This window comes from Camelus ferus, chromosome 26 (assembly GCF_009834535.1).
Source record: "Camelus ferus isolate YT-003-E chromosome 26, BCGSAC_Cfer_1.0, whole genome shotgun sequence".
NCBI classification, from domain to species: domain Eukaryota; kingdom Metazoa; phylum Chordata; class Mammalia; order Artiodactyla; family Camelidae; genus Camelus; species Camelus ferus.
Window position 1 is genome coordinate 18,497,702 of NC_045721.1, and position 19,016 is coordinate 18,516,717.

The 19,016-nt window shown below is 43.7% G+C and overlaps 1 protein-coding gene across 2 annotated transcripts in view; it reads right to left on the reverse strand.

Moving 5' to 3' along the window:
- Window positions 1-16,207: 16,207 nt before the first annotated feature.
- Window positions 16,208-19,016, reverse strand: part of TRAPPC11 (trafficking protein particle complex 11) — a 37,766-nt gene continuing 34,957 nt past the window's right edge. For both annotated transcript variants that reach the window (XM_006187562.3, XM_014561682.2), the window contains exon 30: window positions 16,208-17,101. In XM_006187562.3, the coding sequence (XP_006187624.2) occupies window positions 17,057-17,101 (45 nt within the window). In that variant the 3' untranslated portion in view covers window positions 16,208-17,056. The remainder of the gene's footprint in view (window positions 17,102-19,016) is intronic.

Genomic DNA, 19,016 nt, shown 5'->3' on the forward strand with positions numbered 1-19,016 from the left:
AAATATGCATCTAACAACAGAGCTTCAAAATACATGAAGCAAAAACTGACAGAACTTAAAGGATACGGGAACAAATGCAAAATTTTAGCTGCAGACTTTAATAGCCCTCTCTCAGTAACGGAGAAAACCAGTAGTCAGAAAATCAGAAGGATTTAGGAGAGTTGAACTTCATCCATCAGCTGTACCCAATTTGATATTTATAGACCACTCCACCCCAAAACAAAATACACATTCTTTTTAACTGTACGTGAAGGATTTGCCAACAGAGACTATACCCTGGGTCACTGAACAAGCCTTTATAAATTAAAAAAATTGAAGTCATACAAAATATGTTCTTGGACCATAATGGAATTAAACTAGGAATAATAACAGCAAGAAAGATGTCTGGAAAATTCCTAGGTAGTTGAAAATTAAACAATTCACTTAATCCTTACAATAACCATGTGAGGCAGATATTATTATTCTTATTTACAAATGATAAAAAGAGGCAGAGAGAAATTAAGGAGCTTGTCCAAGTTCACTCAGGTAGTGAGTCAGGAAATGGACCCAGGCAGGCTGGCTTCAAAATCACTGTCCATATGACGTACTTTGGAGCAGCCTAAATCATCCCAGTCAGTGTTTCCATGGATCAGATGATCCAGATAATTTAACACTTGGCTTCGTTTTGGATAATTCAAGATTTCTTTTTTTTTGTTTTTACTGGGTATGAAATTCTAAGTCGACAGGTGTTTCCCCCCCATAAGCACTTTAAAGACGTTTTCCACTGTCTTCTGCCTCCGCTGTTTCTGATCATTGTTCTCCTGTAAGTCATGTGCCTTTTTATTTGTCTGGCTGCTTATCTCCAGTTTTTAGCAGTTTGCCTGTGTTTTGCCTAATGGTCATTTTCTTGAATTTATCCTGTTTCGGATTTGCTGAGTTTCTCGGGTCTGTCAGTTGAAACAGTTTTTATCAGATTTGAGACTTGGGGGCTGTTATTTTCTTCAAATAAATGTTCTGCCACATGCTCTCTCCTCTTCTCCTGGGACTCCACGTTACATATTGTCCTACGATCACCGAGTATCTGTTCACTTTTTTAAAAGTCCTTTTACTCTATTTGCTTCAGCTTGAATGATTTTTATTCATCTGTCTTCAAATTCATCAGTTCTTTCTTTTGCACTTAAGCCTATGGAATCCATTTTTTATTTCAGGTATGTATTATTTAACTCTAGGAGATCTACTGGTTCTTTCTGGCAGAAAGAAAATCTCCTGGCAGACATCAGAATATAATCCCCACGAAGGAAGGGCATATAATCCATCTTGTTCACTGCTTTGTCCCTATTCCCTAGAGCATGGTATGTGTGCATGGACAAATAACATGAATCCATGTCCCTGGGTGTAGCTAATGAGATAAGGAACAAATAGTTGACTTAGCAAAGAGTGTTTGGGAACAAACAAGAGCTGGCATGGGTCTTCTGTTCCCTCTAATGTCTGATGATCTCACTTCTGCCCTTCCCTCTCCTTATGAAAATCTGTATTTAGGACAGTCGCTGATTGCCTTAGTTTGGGTTCCAAAGAAGCCGACCCTGAGAATCCTGAGACTAGCATTCAAGTGCAAGCAATTCATCTTGGAAAGGATCCCAGGAAACATCAATAGGTGAGCTGGGCACAGAGACAGGGAAAGGATGGCAGCCATCGCCGGGTGTATGATCAAGCTCATCACTACGTGGACAGCTGGAGCCTCATCCCAGGGCAGAATTCTGGGAGTCAGGGTAGGGTTATCCCACCTAAGGGGCAAGGGAGCTGCCACTTTGTACACCATTCCTATCAGGCATTGGTTGAGGGCTGCTGGCGTTGGGGTCACGGAGGTCCTCTTCCTGTACTTTCAGCCTGTCTTGGGGAGAGGAGGCTCTGGAGACCTCGGGCGTGAGTCTTGCAGAACCAGTTACAGCGGTACATGTAGCTTAAGGAGAAATGCGGAAGTTACCCTCATCAGGTAACACTGATAAACTTATTTATTCTGACAATAAATATCAAATAAGACAAATATTTAATAGTACAGTGCCAGGCCAACATAAATATTAGCCTAGTAGATAAATCACAGATTTTGGAGTTAACCCACCTTAGGTTCAGTTATAATCTCTTCTATTTACCTGCTCTGTGACCTTGAAGAAATTTCTTAACCTCTCTGAGCTTCAGTTTGTCTTTTACAAGAGACTGTAATACATAAGATTGATGTGGAGAATAAATAAGAATACCCAGCACATAGTCAGCTCTAGAAGAGAAGAAATTTATGTCCCTTCCCTTCTCCTCGCCTTAAGCCAAGGCAATAAATTATGGAATTTCAGGCACCAGTGAACCAGGAAGAATTTGTATGGAAGACATGAGGAAAAGAGAAGACAAGGTTCCGACATTCCTGAGTTACACGTGGAGAGAGCACCTCTCTGCCCCGCTTTCCGTTTTAAGCATGAGTGCCCAAGAGGGTGCGGTACAATTTCCAGAAGTGGGGAAACCAGAGATGATGCTTCAGTGCAAAAATGAATAATTAAGCAATTCAATCAAATATCTGGATATTTAGTCCATGAGAGGCCAAAATCTTGAACACTGCCCTGGATTTTGACAATATATTAGCTCAAGGAAAGCACTGTATTTACACTTCAGTGTAGATCACTCAATTTGAGTTAGAAAGCCTAAATTCAAATTCCAGCTCTGCCACATATCACCTGCAAATGAAGGAACCATTTGATTTTTGTGGGCCTCAGTTTCCCCACCCACAAAATGGAATTGTACATGCTCCATCCTTGCCATGAGATTACATGAAAACTCAAGGCAAACCATACTGTGCTTCTATAAAGGTATGAAAATGTTATTCGTTACTCCCAGTAACACTAAAATGTATTCCTAGGGGATTTCAGTCAGGGTAAGACCATTATAAATATTTCCAAATCCCCAAAGCCATACGATAGCAACATTTAAACCACCCTCAGACAGTATTTTCAATAAAATTAGGTGACAAGGTTTACTCTGGTGGTTTGGGTAGGACCACGAAACCTGCTCCTTATAGGGTTAGCAATTGTGTGAGGACCTAAGGGGAGTTCTGAGGGTGTAGGAGCCAGTGATGTGCTCAGCTCTCCAAAACATTATGAAATAAACAAAACTCAGGAACCAACCTGACATGTAGTGTCTGCTGATCTTCAGCACATGAATACTCCACCACAGTGAATGTCGCTGACTGCAGATTCGGGATGCGCTGCACACAGTCAAGTCTGGCAGGAATCTCAGCTTTAGAGTCAGAGCCTTAGAGCCACTGCTGAGAGCCTTAGAACACGACCTTGCAACAAAAGCTCACCCTCCCGAGAGAGGACTCTTCAAGGACCTCAGAAACATTCCATAAAAACTCTTCTGGGGGGAGGGTACAGCTCAGTGGTAGAGCACATGCTTAGCATGTACAAGGTCCTGGGTTCAATCCCCAGTACCTCCATTAAGAAAAAGAAAAAAACAAAAAACAAAAAAACCTCTCTTCTAGGAGGAAAAAGACCTGCCCTAAGTAAAAATCTTCTAGTAGCAGAACCTAAATTGATCAGGTCTGAGCGCTGGGTGTAAACAGAGAGGAGGTACAAAGAAACAAGATCTCATAACCACAGAGTTGAATGCATGGAATGAAATACTTTAAAGTAATAATAGGGAAGGGAGACTTTGAGCCAGAAGGCACCTTGGTCTAGTCACTATTTCCTACACAACAATGTTGTTTTTAAATTATAGGAAAACCCATCTTCTGTAAGTATAAACATTAGAAGAGAAATGTCATCAAACCCCCATAGGAAGATATTTTAAGGAAAAAGAGAAAAAGGAACTGATTTTGTATTGGCAGATAAAGAGGCAGACCAAAAGTAATTTTTAAAACCATAAGGGGTTACAGAACACATAACATAAATATGACATGTAACAGTTTAAAAATAAGAGCTCAGCAAGAGGGATGTGTGTCAAATAAAAGCTGAGAGAGCTCAGAGAAAAAGTAGAAAATAATATTTTATGAACTAAGACTAAGCTAGAAGTTACACAAGAGCAATTAGACATCACAGAAAGCAGAGCAAGGGAGGCTGAGGTTATAAAAGAAGAGATTAAACAGAAATAAAGAAAAAAAAATCTTTAAGAAGGTAGATGTAGAAAATAGGCATAGAAAAATCCAAGAATGTATAATTACAGTTCCTGAAGGAGGAAACCAAATCAACAGATCAGAACAAACATTAACTTAAGAAATCTGTCAGGAAATAAAAAGACCCTTGAGCCTGTATATTGAATGGGGTGACTATGTGCCTGGGAAACTCAACCAGAAGGGTCCACAGTGAGACACATTCTAATTAAACTACTGGAATTAAAAGAAAAAGTCATTTTGGTATCCAGATGCTTCAAAAAAAAAATATCAATCGTAATGGAAAAAAGGACAGATTTGAAATGAAGATTCTTATCATAGAAAAACCTGTACAATAATGTTCATACAGACTTTACTCACAGTAATCAAAGCTAGAAACAATTCAAATGTCCTTCAGTAGGTGAGTGGTTGAACAACCCGGTAGTTCATACCATGGAATACAACTCAGGGACAAAAAGACAGGAAGTACTGACACATGCAATAGCTTGGACGAATTGCCAGAGAATTTTTGTGAGTGAAAAATGCCAGTCCCCAAAGGTTACATACTCTCGGGTTTCATTTATACAACATTCTTGAAATGACAAAATTATAGAAATGGAGAGAGGAGTTGTTGCCAGAGTTTAGGAACCACATGGGTGGTAGGAGGTGGACAAGTTTATAAAGGGGCAACACAGGAATCCTTGTGGGGACTGATCTGTCTTGACTGCGGTGGTAGAGACAGAAAAGGGCTTACGACGAAACACACACACACACACACACATGCAAAACACAGTTAAAACTGGGGACTCCTGAATGAGGTTGGTAGATTGCACCAATGTTAATATCCTGGTGGGATGTAATCTAGCCTTGTAAGATGTTACCTTTGGGGGAACTGGTAAAGGGCACACAAGGTCTTTTCTGTATTATTTCTAACAAACGCATGTGAATCTATAATGACCTTTATAAAATAAAAAGTTTAAAAAGTGCACTATCCTGTGCTAACCAGTGCTTTAAAATCAGTCAACATAGGGGAGATTTCAATGATGACGGCAGTGGTGGTGATGGTGGTGATCGTGACGCTAATTACCATTTACTGTCCTGTCACTGCAGGTTTCAAGAGAACTGGTGCTTCCTCTTCATCACTACTGCACCCCAAAGACTAGAACAGTATTGAATAAATATCTCTTGAATAGTTGTATTGGGCAAATACTAGTTGAATAAATGAACAATTCTGCAAGATACCTATTATTAGTCTCGTGTTTCAAATGAGAAAACTGGGGCTTAAAAGGTTAGTACTCAAAGGTCACACAATTTATAAGCAGAAAAGTCAGGTTTGACTGATCACCAAGTCTGCTATTAGTAACGACACCCCGGTCTCCCACGATGCTAGCATAGCTTACAGTAAACCAACATGAATGTTCTTTATTTTCATATCACCACTTTAACTGTCTAGCATCTCTCCGCTGAATCTCATGACCGCTCTTATTTATAGAGATGCATCGTCAGCCCTCCTCCGAGCCTTATTGTTCTCCGAGCATCGCTGTGAGATTATTATTATTAGTGCCACTGCCTGTGAAGGGGAGAGAAGACTGGCTTACGTGTGTTCAGAAAATCCACCAACGACTAGAGCATTTTTAAAGCATGTGAGGTGCTCTGAAAATTTCCACTAATTTCTGAGAATACACTTAGGAACCACCTTATAAACTTATATTATTCCAATTTGTTGGCCATGTAAAAATCTGCAAATGGATCCACTGTCAGGTATGAATAGTTTGAAAATAATAGGTCTAGCTGCTTTGGGGAGAGACTATTTTGAAAACAAACTCCCTTGATGTAAAGAATAAACACTGGAAATAAATTCTCCAAGATGTTCAAGGTCTTCATTACTACGTAATGAGATTATGGGTTATTTTTTCCTGCATTTTCCAAGTTTTCTGCTCTGCATGTCTATTAATTTAAAAAATAATATGGTAAAAATAAGAAAGTGAACAGTCTAGGTTAAAATTTTACAAAACTTTTTTTAATAAAAAAAAAGATATTCTTGGGGGAAGAGTGTAGCTCAGTGGTTGAGTGAGTGCTTAACATGTCCGAGGTCTTGGGTTCAGTCCCCAGTACCTCCATTTAAAAAACAAACAAATAAATAAATAAACCTAGTTACCTCCTCCCTCCCCCAATTTTATTTAAATTAAAGAAAAAATTAAAAAATTTTAAAAAGAGATTCTGAATAAACCCAGCGAAGCCGGCGGCAGGAGGCCGGGGGACATCAGGAGCACCCAGAGCATCGCCTCGGCGCCCTGGCCGGGCCAGCAGGTAGACCCGCCCACTTGACATTGCTGTCAGCGCGAGGTGGTGGCAAAGCTCAGCATGCCCGCCTCCAGCAAAGATGGAAGCTTCCTCTCTGGGAAGGCAGGTCGTTTAGGCGGCAGAGACAGGCCAGCCCCTCCCGCGGCGCACCCAGCGCGGGCAGTCATTACGTGCTATCAACAACAGGGCCTCTTTAGGGCTTTGAGGGGGAGAATACCAGAGTGAGTTCTGTGTTCTGTGTCTCTCTGACTCTGTGTCCCTATGCCTTGATTTCAATGAGAAAAAAATTTTAATTACTTATTGTTTGCTGCAGAGAAACTAAGATAGCAAACTCTTGTAAGGAACTTTCACTGAGATACAGAAATGGTACCTGGCCAGCAGGATGTCCAGAGTGCTTCTCGGACTCATTGGTGCCAGCCTCTCTCTCTCTCTAGGGCATTTGCAGTGTACGCTCTGGGGACCACCAGTCACAAAATGCAGTGTAGACAGAGCTGGGAAGCATGGCAGCCTGGCCACATCTCTTACCATCCCTTACATTGATAGGGAGACCCCAAATGCCGGAAATACAATTTTCTTACAAATCGGGGTCCTGAAAGGCCTGTCCTGCTTTATTTAGGCCTCAGGCAGGTGACTCCATTCTTATTTTTGTGATGATGAAAATGCCATGCAGAGTTTTTGAAGACATTTCCAAAAAACAAAATATTACTATCTGCATCATATTTTACCTTACTAGAAGAGCCCCCCCACCGCCCCTCCACCAAAGACAGTATTTTCTACTGTCTCAAACTTCACTGGGGCATAAGACACAAACACAGCTTGGGGAGAGACAAAAGAGTTTTGCAAAGGGAAATAGGGTCTGTTGCCTGAGGTGTCTGAGTTACAAATTCCACTGGTCCGTCTGCCTGCAGCGTCTGATAAACTTCTCAGGTTTTGACACAAGTCGTCAGTTCCCCTAATGTGCATTACCAGTGTTCCAGCCAGTCTCAAAGTTACATGGAGCTGGAGCTGAGTATAAGGGGCGCAGCTGGAATCATCTGGGGTTTGGTTTCCGCTCTTCCATGCCTCAAGACTTTGTCACCATAGGACTCGGGAGCTTCCAGGGACCAGGCACGGCTGTGGCCTGTAGTTTTAGTGGTCATTCAATTGGGCCCATCTTTGAGTGAACAGCTGGATGGACAGTGGGCAAATGACAAAGGACATGGAGTGGGTGAGGAAGGAGTTCCCGTGTACAGATGTAAAAGTGAGTGAGGGGAAAAAAGAAGAGGGAGAAGGGACAAGAAATGAGAAAGCGGAAAGAGAAATCTGAAAAACTGGGAGATAAAAATTTCCCAAGAGTAAGTCTGTAGCTCACCAATATAGAGAATAAATACGTAGCAGCCCCTTCTAACGTGTCAGGGCTGGTTCTCGGAGCTGGAGACAGATCCGTGAATAAAACACGTCTTTTGGGCACTTACATTCTCGTGGTTCTGCTGGAGGGCCCACTTAGGACATCGTGGCAAGAAGGAAGCTACTGGGTCTTGCTTAGTTTAAACTTTGAAGCTCTTTGGGTCCCTTTGGCATCAGCCCCGAGGTCAGAGATCTAACTCTAGATCTGCCTCCAACAATCTAAAAGCTGAGACCCGACAGAGTGTCTGCTCTGAGAACTGCCCCAGCCATACAGGGCTGGGAATTGGAAGAGAACCAAGTCAACGAGCATGTTGCCAAGCAGCAGATCAGCCACCAACAACCTCAGGAACCTTCTGGGTAAGAGAAAAGCATCATGGTTGTAATGACAGTGGTAGGTCACCTGCTTCTTCCTTGAGTGGCCACAGAATAGCAGATCTTCCTCTTACACAGGGCAGTCTCTCCAGGAACCCACAAGGGGTGCTTCCAGTGGGTAAACTGGTTTCACATCACCAGGTATGCCCAACCGCAGACTCTCTTCCTCCTTGTGCTGTCATGCTGTCTTTTTAAAACATCACACTTGCCTTTTTTTCTTGTTGGGAAAAAAAAAAAAAACCTCATTGACTGTTGAAAACATTTTAGAACAGGTAAGTAAAATGAAGAAAATTAAAATCACCTATAATCAAAAAAAAAAAAAAAAGAATTTGGTGCCTATACTTCTGGTCTTTTTCCTTCTGGCATGTAATTGTGTTTCTGCAGTGTTTTGTTTTGTCTTTCAAAACAAGATCATACTGTAAACACGCTGTTTTGTAACTTGCTTTGTTTCCTCAACCATATACAGCGGCTGTTTTCCATGTTAAGTATCTCCCTATGACCAGACCTCTCTATCCGGATAAAGGCGATTTCGCCCTCTTACAAAGAAAGATTTGTCTGTGGGAGCTCAGGCCCCACTGAGAGCTCTGCAAATCTGCCAAATCAAACAGAGAAGAAAGAGTGAAGGAAGGACTTGGTGGGGCAGCCCTGGCATCCGAGCGGAAATTCCAGAGGCACCTGAGTTTGCCAGGAGGCCCCGCCACCAGCACGCTGCTCTTATCCCCTGGCCCCCCTTTCAGATACTTGCCGTCTCCTGGGACACGGAGCTTCTCCCCTTCCCTTCTATTGGGCGTCTGAGGTGGGTGGGATTGAGGGGGAGCTCAGAGAGGCCAGGGTGTTAGGACACCGGGTGGAGAGGCCGCTGCAGATGTCAGACACCTGCAGGTGGCCGGGCGGTTCTAAGCTAGACACATCCTCTCTCTTTCTGGACCATGATTCCTCCTGGAAAGAAAAGGTAAATCTGATCCTGCTTCACCTCCTAGGAGGGCTTTGCAAAATTCTTAGAAGGCATTTGCATTACCTTTGGGAAGCCTGTGGGGGCCTCTCTGAGATTGGCAGCAATGTCCGCTTTCTGCTGCTGCACCGTATTTAGGCCAGAAGCGATCCCAGCAGGGTAAACGTCCCCCTCAGAGGCGATGGGGGCACTGTGATCTCTCCCCAGCACATCCCCGCTTCCCCGCCGGTCGGGAGTCCGGTCCCTGCATCACCGCAGTGTGCGTCTCAGGGGTTGCGGAGGGGATGCCAGATGCGTGGCAGGGAGCACGAGTGCATGCGGAGCCCAGCCTCACCCTCCTGCCCCGGGTCCTGCAGGTCATCCCAGCGGGTACAAGAAAACCTTTTCACTTGTCACAGCTGGGTTCCGATTTTAAAACATAAAGGCTGCTTGTCCTGGAGTCACCCAGCCTGTCCAACCACTTTGGAAATTGCTTTCTGCTTCGAAGAACTTGGAGTCAGTCACCCGACATTGTCCTGGGTAGTGAGAGGGGGTTATTTATGCACCTGAGCCACTCTGAAGGGGCAGCCCTGGGTTAATTTTCTATGAAGGAGTGGGGAGCAGCACTTGAAGAGAAAGGTTCAGCCTGCCAGCTCGCTCAGACAAACTTGACTTTGAGAGCAGTGAACACTCAACTACCTGACAGAGGAGGAATGATTAACCTGAGAAATTAAACACTGTGGTTAATGGTTGTAAGTAAATGTATCAACACAGACCCTCTCCTTCGACCAAACTTCAATCAGGCTGCTCTGAGAAACTCTGCTCAACCAGGCCCGACTTCGGCCTTTCTCCTTGTCCTTGGAGAATCCTGTTTGAGCAAGAATCCTGCTAAAAGTTTTCCGGAAATCCCCACGCTGGTACCTGGCCACTCTGGGCTGCCTTCAGCGAGAACTCTGTTGAGTTAGTCTAGCAAGACTCCCTCTTAAGACCCTAAGGTTTCCCTTAGCAGTGGTGGGGGGACCCATCCACTGATCCCCCACCCTGCTCCTTGCCCATAAATCCACACTTGTCCCTGTGGGAGTTGAGGAGTTGAATCCCAATCTCTCCCCTACAAAACCCCACTGAACAGCCCCTCTTGAATGCATCTGCTTATCTTCAACAAGGGTCATGAATAATTTTTTTCAACAGTATCTCTGTGTGTTTGAAAATCCATCATGCAATGATTACCTGTTTTCAAAGAATTCCTATAAAATCCATTTATTAAACATAATCTTTCCTCCACGTCAGGCTCTTGCACTAATTCCCCAAGGGAATCACCTGGAACATCTACGATACTGAGTTTAAGCATGTGGTTGATGCAGGTTTGCAGGAGTGAGTGTCTGATGCCAGTCTGTAGAAGCAGTCTTGTTGGTTTTATCCTCATAGCTGCAGATTCCTTGTCAACTTTACTTTTTAAAGCAGAAGCTTTGCACAGGTGGGCACAGGCATAAGGAGCCCTGTGTTCGGATGAAGCCAGATGGAGGGCGCTGGGTGTCCTTTAGAGAAGCTGACAGCTGCCACCTGACGAAAGCCATCACACCAACCTGACGTTCCTGTCCTTTGGCCTTTCATTTACATGATTATCTCATAAGAAGAGGGGAGAAAGGAGAGGACCAGCAACACCAAACCCAAACCGGAGCTCTTGAATAACAGGAGAGAGAACATGGTGAAGTCACCACTTGTTATGCTGAGAACTCTAAAGGACCAAGTTATTAAAAATTCTTTCTTTCCTACAGGAACTATACTTCAGGGTAATTAAATAGATCTAGTGCATGGGGGGTGGGAGAAGCTTCCATACAGCATAATTCCAGCCAATAAACCCAGGGTAGTGTTTTAAAATTACATTTTGCAACTTCTAATTAACTGATTCAGACAACTGCCAGACAACTGAGGCATGTTTAGCTGAACCTTATAATAAAGGGGATTAAGCTGTCATCCTCTGAGCCCACTGATCAATCTGAGCATCACTAAAAGGCAACCAGAGAAACACGTGTGTCAATAGGACACTAATATGAGACACTCTCACAGGCAAACTTTGAGACACTCTTACAGGCAGACTTTGAACTCTAACTCCCAGTCCACAGCAAGTCCAGGGGATGGAGACACAAGCGAAATGACACCCTGGGGAAGCCATCAGCCAACACCAGGATGTGGAATGTTTTACAAGACAACCGACCCCCGCTTCTTCAACAGGTCAATAATAAGGGATAAAAAGAGGGCGGGGACTGTTCTACACTGAATGAAACTCAAAAAAGACTTGAGATACAATTAAATATAATCATGGATCTTGTCTGGATGCTGATTCCAACAAACCAACTGTAAAAAGACAGCTTAGTCAATCAGGGAAACTTGAATGTATGTTGTGCATTAGGCAACCTTTAAGGACTCACTGGTAATTTATTAGATGTAATAATGCACTGTGGTGATGTTTTTTAAAAAGTCCTTTTATTTATGTGTGAAGTTAAATATTTAAGAGGGGATTAGATGTGAGTACAAGACTGGTCGATGGCAAATTATAATGGCTACTGCAGCTGAGAACAAGCACGGAAGTGTGTCAGTTTCTAATTGTTCGAGAATTCTCATGATGATAAAATAAAGGATGGCAATCCAGAAGTGAGAATACTGTACATGCAGCCTAAGCAGCTGGAGGGCACTAACACCGCTGACAAATCCATGTGCTGTCACAGAGCGCCTCCCATCCTGTGTTTAAATCATTCGATATTTAAACACGTCTCAGATACAGGACTTCTTATTGTGTCCTGTTAAATCTGGCATTCGGGATTCAGTCCTTTGTTGAGACAATGGTTTTTGATGATCACCCAACATCAAACATTTTTCAAGCTAGGATTTTTTAATAATCTGATAAGCACTGTACAACTAAACAGAAGGCAAGCTTCATTCCAAAATCCTCAAAATCCAACAGAAAAACACAGAATAATTTTATTAGGAACATGAAAGCAAGTCCAATCTCACTCCCGGAGGAAACCCTAACTCTCTGCAGCTTCCTCACTCACACCCTATAATCACCTCCACGGGGGTTCTTTTCTACCTTGTGTCTCTTATTGCTGCTTTTAATCCTGGAAAATTTCAGACACATCCAGAAGTAGAGCTCCCGGGCATCCTCTGGCCACCTTTAACAATTATCAACATTTTCCAAATCTTGTTTCATCTACCTCTTTCTGACCTGGTTTGTTTTCTGGCTTTGGTTTTGGTTTTCGGGAGCATTTTAAAGCAATTCCCACACACCCCATCAGCTCCCCAGTCTTGTGATGGCACTTCTACAGCATCCATTGCACTGCAGTGGGTTCTGTTTGCACAGCAGTGCAGGATCTCCTACCGAACCGCTGGTCTTCAGAAACAGGATTGCTTTATGGATTTAGCAACCAGCACGGAAACTGGCCCATGGTGGGCACTCCATACACACTTGGAATCCACGTGTAATTAAGGGCAACAGATTGACTGCCACAGACTTAATTAAGAACAGGTCTTAATTCACAGAATGCATAATGCCTCAGCCATCAAATCCGGATTGAGCCAGAAGTCATCTACTTGGGACTGAAGACTGGCAGCACTAGAGTGGTGGCCGTGTAGCATGGTGGTTGAGGATGCAGGCTCTGTGGGCAGATGTCTCAATTTGAATCCCAGCTCTCCCACCACCTGCCGAGTCACTGGGTTGGGCAGATGCATTTTCCAAAGATGGCGGCAGTATCTCCTGTCCCACTTGCTCTCCGGGGATATGGCCATTTCCCCATCAGGAGGTGGAGTTTATGTTCTGTCCTCCTATGTGATATCCAATGCCAGCTCACGGAAGGCAAGGCAGCTCCCGCCCTGCTGGCTGGAACACCCACACGGAGCTCTGTGCTGCCATGTAAATGCCCGACTACCCTGAGACCGCCATGCTGTGCGGAGGCCCGAGGGCCACGCGGAAAGGTTCTGAGATGAATGGAGAGACGCCTGGCTAGCCCCATGCTGCTTCGGCCCCTCGTTCTCACAGTCCCCACTATCCTTACTCCAGGTCAGGCGAGCAGCTGCATGAGTGACCCCAAACCAGAACTGCCCAGCCAAGGCCTTCCTAAATTCCTGACCCACTGAAACCATTAAAAAGAAAATTGTTGTTTTAGGCCCATCAAGTATTGGGATGATTTGTTTTACAGCAATAACCACAACACTGAGCAAGTTACTTAACCCCTCTGTGCCTCAGTGTCCACATCTTTAAAATAGCCATAATAAAAATACCTACACCACGCTGGGCTTTTACGACTATTAAATGAGGTGAGAACGTAACTGTCTGGCACACTGTGGCCCTCAATAAACGTCAGCAACCATCATCTGCGAAACACACATGGCTTAAAAATCCTGACCAACCTAATAAAGATATCATTTCCAAGTTCTCCCACGCCAGGCAGCGTGATACATTTTGGGAACGGGTGTATTCCACAACTGAAAAATCAACTTCCAGGTGGCTGAGTTTTGCATTCTCTCAAGGACTGGGGAGAAAAACAGAATTTAAAACATGGCTCGCGGCCTGTTAACTTGCACATTATAAGTCACCTGAGATGCAGGAGTGTCTTGGAGGGTGGCCTTTGGTTCCACGTCCCTCTCTGAACGCACCTCAGAACGCAGACACAGGAGGCCCAGGAACCACTTTCTCTTTTGTTCTCAGGCACAAGGAAACTAAGTAAAAGGCAAAGTTTCTCACCAGTTATACCTCTGGAGAGACCTCAATATCCTTAAACTACAAATTTTTCTCTTGCATGAAAACATGGGATTTTTATACTCATTTGGTGAATTTCATGCAGTTCCTTAGTAGCTGTGTCTGAGAATGGCATGGTTTGCTGAAATAAAAGACGGTTACGGAGCTCAAAGGATGGCATGAAGGTCACTTGTTAGAAGAGGTTCAAGACAAACACACAAACAAGAGAAATTGTACATTTCTGTCTGGTACCAGCGACAGCAACCTCTAATTACTAATGTCCAACAACCTCTAATCACCAATGCCCAGTGATCTCTAATCACTCATGTCGCACTTGTTTCCTGAAAATTACAGCCATTAACATCTACTCACTCAGTCGTTAAATAATACAACCCATCTCTTAAGTATTTTGTACACCAGGAGTTGGGACACTTTTGGTCTTTTCTGGAGTTTTAGATCGAGAGTGGGGAGCTTCAGAAAAGTATGAGCTAGGACCACATGGAGCCTCCCCATTAAAGGAGAGCGCTTCAGTTTCCCATTTGCTGTTTTTCCCTTCAAAGCACCCCCCCTCCCATCGCAGTGCCCTGTGAAAATTACTGCTCAGATTTCTTAACAGCTATTATTAGGGCCAGTATCAACTGAGAGACTAAATATTCTGGGTGGAGATATTAACAGGCCATGAAACAAATAACGGAATTAAAACAAAAGAATCTTTTTTTCCAGTAATGTGAAGACATTAAAAAAAAATTCAACTCAGTAAAGCCCCTTAAAGAAGAATTCAAGCATAAGGAACCGAAGACTTAATGAGGACTGAGCTAAAGTTGCAAGTTGTAATTTTAGAATCATAAAAATATAAAATTAAGCAAGTTTTTTTTATCCCAAAGACAGTATCATCCGTATCCTCTTGGTTACACCCAGCACTGATCATCCACCAGAGCTCACTTTCATGATACAGGAGTCAAACTTTAATACATAGTTCCCCCAAATTCCAAATTTTAAACGCTTTACTTAGTAATGTATACCCCTGCGTAGGGCAGAGTGCTGGTGAGGAGCACATTGAGAACCAAATGGTACTTACTTTCACGAAAGACAGATGATTGTGGCTGACGGCACAGAGGCAGGGAGGGGAAGGCTGTGAGGTCCTTCCTGACACTCGTAACTGTGGTGAGTCAACAGCTCCTGCAATACTTGGACTGTTCTGATTTGGGGACCCAAGGGAAGATCACGATTTCCTGTATTTCTGAATTAAAATTTTCAATTTAAAAATAAGTAGAATACATTCACAGTAAAATGAATGATATGGGAGAATTTCTGGTCGAGAAAGGGTTACTCTATGGAGGGAAAGCCCGGCTGTTCACCTGGGGCATTTACAGGAGCACACACGCACACAGGTCACACTGACATCAAGGCTGAACAGTTTCAAGCGGATGCCGGGGATCCACCTGCTCTAACACGCACCTAGAACTTCGTGTCTGACAATGGCGGTGTGAACACAGGAGACCTTTATTACACAAACACTGCATCAGATGGACATTCAAATTTTTCAAACTGCAGGTTACATCCCATTAGTGGGTCATGAAATCAATTCAGCAGGTTACACCAGGGATACTTTTTAACAAAACAGTAGAATACAAACTATAAGAGCATACAGAATGTAAGTGTTATTTCACGGCATTTTTGTTTAGCTTTATACTTTTACACACACACACACACACATATGTATGTACATACATATATGCTCCCAGATGTAGTACATTATGTAAAGTGTGTCAACAAACTCTGGTAACACCGATGCCCTAGGAGACGCACGCATGCCCTCTCCAGCCTTCCCATGAACAGTGACAGTCACACAGACGTCACTGGTTGGGCATTACTGTGGGTCAGGCGCTGACCCAAGCTCCTCTTGTGTATTTTATTTTTCTCATCCTCCTAACAAGCCTATGAGTCGTATCATTCACACCTACATCTTACAGGTAAGAACACAGACACACAGAGGGTAAGTAACATGAACAAAGGCATCGGCCCTGGGACTGGACCCAACAACCTGACAAGCTCGCGTGGCCTCCACCTGAACAGCCTAGGTAACAGGACTCACGTCCTCCCACCCCAGCCCATCAACGCCCAGTCATCTCCCCGAGGATCAGCCGAGCCAACTCGAGAACACGGCTTCAGATTGCAGCCCTGCACCCTCCACCACACCCCATGCCATGGTGTTCCTAGTGAAAGCTGTTCCACGAAGCTGAAATCAAACAAGTTCAAAGAAGAGGAGAGCTACGTACGACCATGTGTGAAAGAGAATGTATTTATTTACATTGCTCATTTCCTTTTTACAAATCCTACAGTTTTAAATAATAAAAATTCCTGGGAAATAGGGTCGTTTTTAAATTAAGATATTTTAACAAAGAGAATTTTCACAATGTGACTTTTATTTACATGGATTTTCAGAAGTTTTAAATAGTTTTTTTTCAAACTGCACAGCATTAACTAAAAGCTATTTAGACCTTGCATCTTTCTCAGAAAATTTTTAGTTTGGGAAATTATGCTTATAGTCAGAACCTTGCAGTTCAGATCCTTAGGGATGAAGGTCTTGTTCAACACACACAAACACAAACCTGCTTCATAAATGATCCACATTTTAGCTGCAAGCTGAACCTATGTGACGTGTTTTGACGGTAAGCAAAGATATTTTTTAGACATTTTTGATTGCGTTGATTAGAACTTTCTAGAGGTTTTCTGTATCGGCCACGTGACTGCTTTCCAGTTCCTGTTACGTGTTCTGAGCACACATTAAATTCCTGAGGATGGATCTCTCTCCAGTTTAGCCAGCTCTGAAAGGGACTCACGGGGATTCGGAACTCTGCTGGGGCAGGATCCAGTGCACTTTCCTCACCTCCGGTCCTGTTTCAGATGCTTGCTTTCCCCGCTGCCGCACACGCGCATCACTTACTTTGAAAAGAATTGACTCTTCATAAAACGACTTTTAACAATAACAACAGTCTGACATCCTTTCACATCCCACTGACAAGTTGCAAATATTTATTAGTGAAACTATAAGAGAGGATCGATTTTCCTAACATTTTAAGCATGAGTTCCTCTGAATTGTTGGTATAACATGCAATAAAAAATAGAAAAGGTTAATTTTTACCATGATCAAGCTACACTTCCCAATGAAAAACATCCGGTTCTGCCTCACTTCTCTGCAAGAACAGGCGGGTCCTGGGCGTCACGCGGCAGCGATGGAGGCGTCATCCACGAGTCGGCCCTGGGGCTTCAAGGTGGAGAAACAGAGCGAGTTCACAAGATAATCATGACAACGAAACCTCTATTAATTAAAGAGATTCTGAAGCTCTGTTTCACAAAAACAGAACAAATGTGTGCAGGTATCAAAACAAAATCTCTCCTCCTCTCCTCCCACCTTCCTTCTTCGCTGGGACCTGCCGACCTCTGTGCCCCTGCTCAGGTCACCAGTGGCGGACGTCACCAGCTGGTCACACCCTCCACCCACTGAATCCGCCTGGTCACGACTTCTCCCTTAACCTTGTGTTCCAGCAGCCCCGCCCATCCATCACCGGGGGCTCGTGACAGTGAACTTGACCACCACTCCTGCTTAAGCGTGAACTTTCACGCTTCTCTCTCACTCAGCTGTGTCCTGAGCGTTAAGTCGGCCACAGACCCGAGCTGACGGATAAGCTCCTTGGGATTCAGTCCCCCAACCTCCTGCTTGAGAAAAAGTGACTCATAATGAACTCTAGGGCATTATCAATGAACACCACGAGGATTGAAGCAGCAGATAAAATCTCCCTTTCACTAAGCTCGCTGACTGAAAACATTTACAACATCACAACAGAGGAGGAAAAGCCAAGAGTGAGCAAAAGGTATCTAACTGCTTTGAGGTGTAAAGTTCTGGCAGGTCAGCAACACCCCAGAGAGTCGCTGAGTAGCTAGAAGAGTGAATTCTCACAAATAATTTCATCATTCAGATGGACATTGGCAGACCTTGTGGGAAAAGCACAAGAGATGGTGTTCAGTCATGCCATAGATCAGGGCTACAGCTTCGGCACCAAAGGCTGACCACTTTGCTTTAACAGAAGGATTCCTGCGGGAGTCCCTGAGGCAGGGAAGGGCGCACTCCTGCCATCTGGCTGCTGTGTGGTTTTCTCTACGTATGTACGTCTGCACGCACGCGTGCGCTAGTGAGCATCTGACATTCAGTGCAGGAATGCAGTGAATGCAAGAACAGGTTCCTGCTCTTTCCTACTTCATATCATTTTTAGGACTGATGGAGGATGTCCAGTTCTAGAAACAGAATAAATGGCTCAACCAGGTCAAATCCTTACCAAACCTAGCTTTACAAACAGGGGCAGGGGGCAAGTATATGATGTAATTAGAAAACAAATCTATTTTCCAGAAGAAAAATATTGATCCAAGCTTGCTCTAGGGCAGCACTGTCTGATACAGCTCTCAGTGAGGAAGGAAAAACCCACGGCACTGCTACCCAGGATGGTACCCACCCATCACACTTGGCTACTGAGCACCTGAAGTGTGGCTAGTGCAACTGGTAACCAATTTTTAATTAAATTAAGTTTTAATTAATATTAATTTTAATCTCAATAGGCACATGGGGCTCAGGGCTACCATACTGGAAAAGCACAGCTCTAAAGTTTAATAAAGGTACAATGAACAAAGTTTAACAGAGGTACAATTCTAGTGATCGTTCACCAAGTGGGATAAGGGCAATCCTCATTCACGGTCTTTGCTGTGACACGTAAAACAATCTTAATTATTAAGTTTCCCCCAATGATAAAGGAACTGGCTCTGAGGAATCCAATCAAAATTTTTAGCAGCACTCAAGTTACTAGAAGGTAGGTCTTAAATTTAAAAAAAGATCATGGCAGTCAGAGAAGGGTGTGTTAATTACGTTAAAACTTATGAACGTTTATCTTTCTGGAACCTTCCCTTGTGGATTTACACACTATCCAGAAGAGGCTGAATGTGAAAGAAAATCAGAAGATTGAACTGACATCAGCTCGGATTAGGTCTGGGTGTGCTGAGCGCTACCGGCAGAGGAATGAAAGAGATTAATTGATAGACCCAAAGTGCTGGCTTCATAACATGATCAACCCTCATCTCAAGCTGTGTTTGTAAAGGTAGAACAGGACCAGCTCTGCGCACTGATACGTACT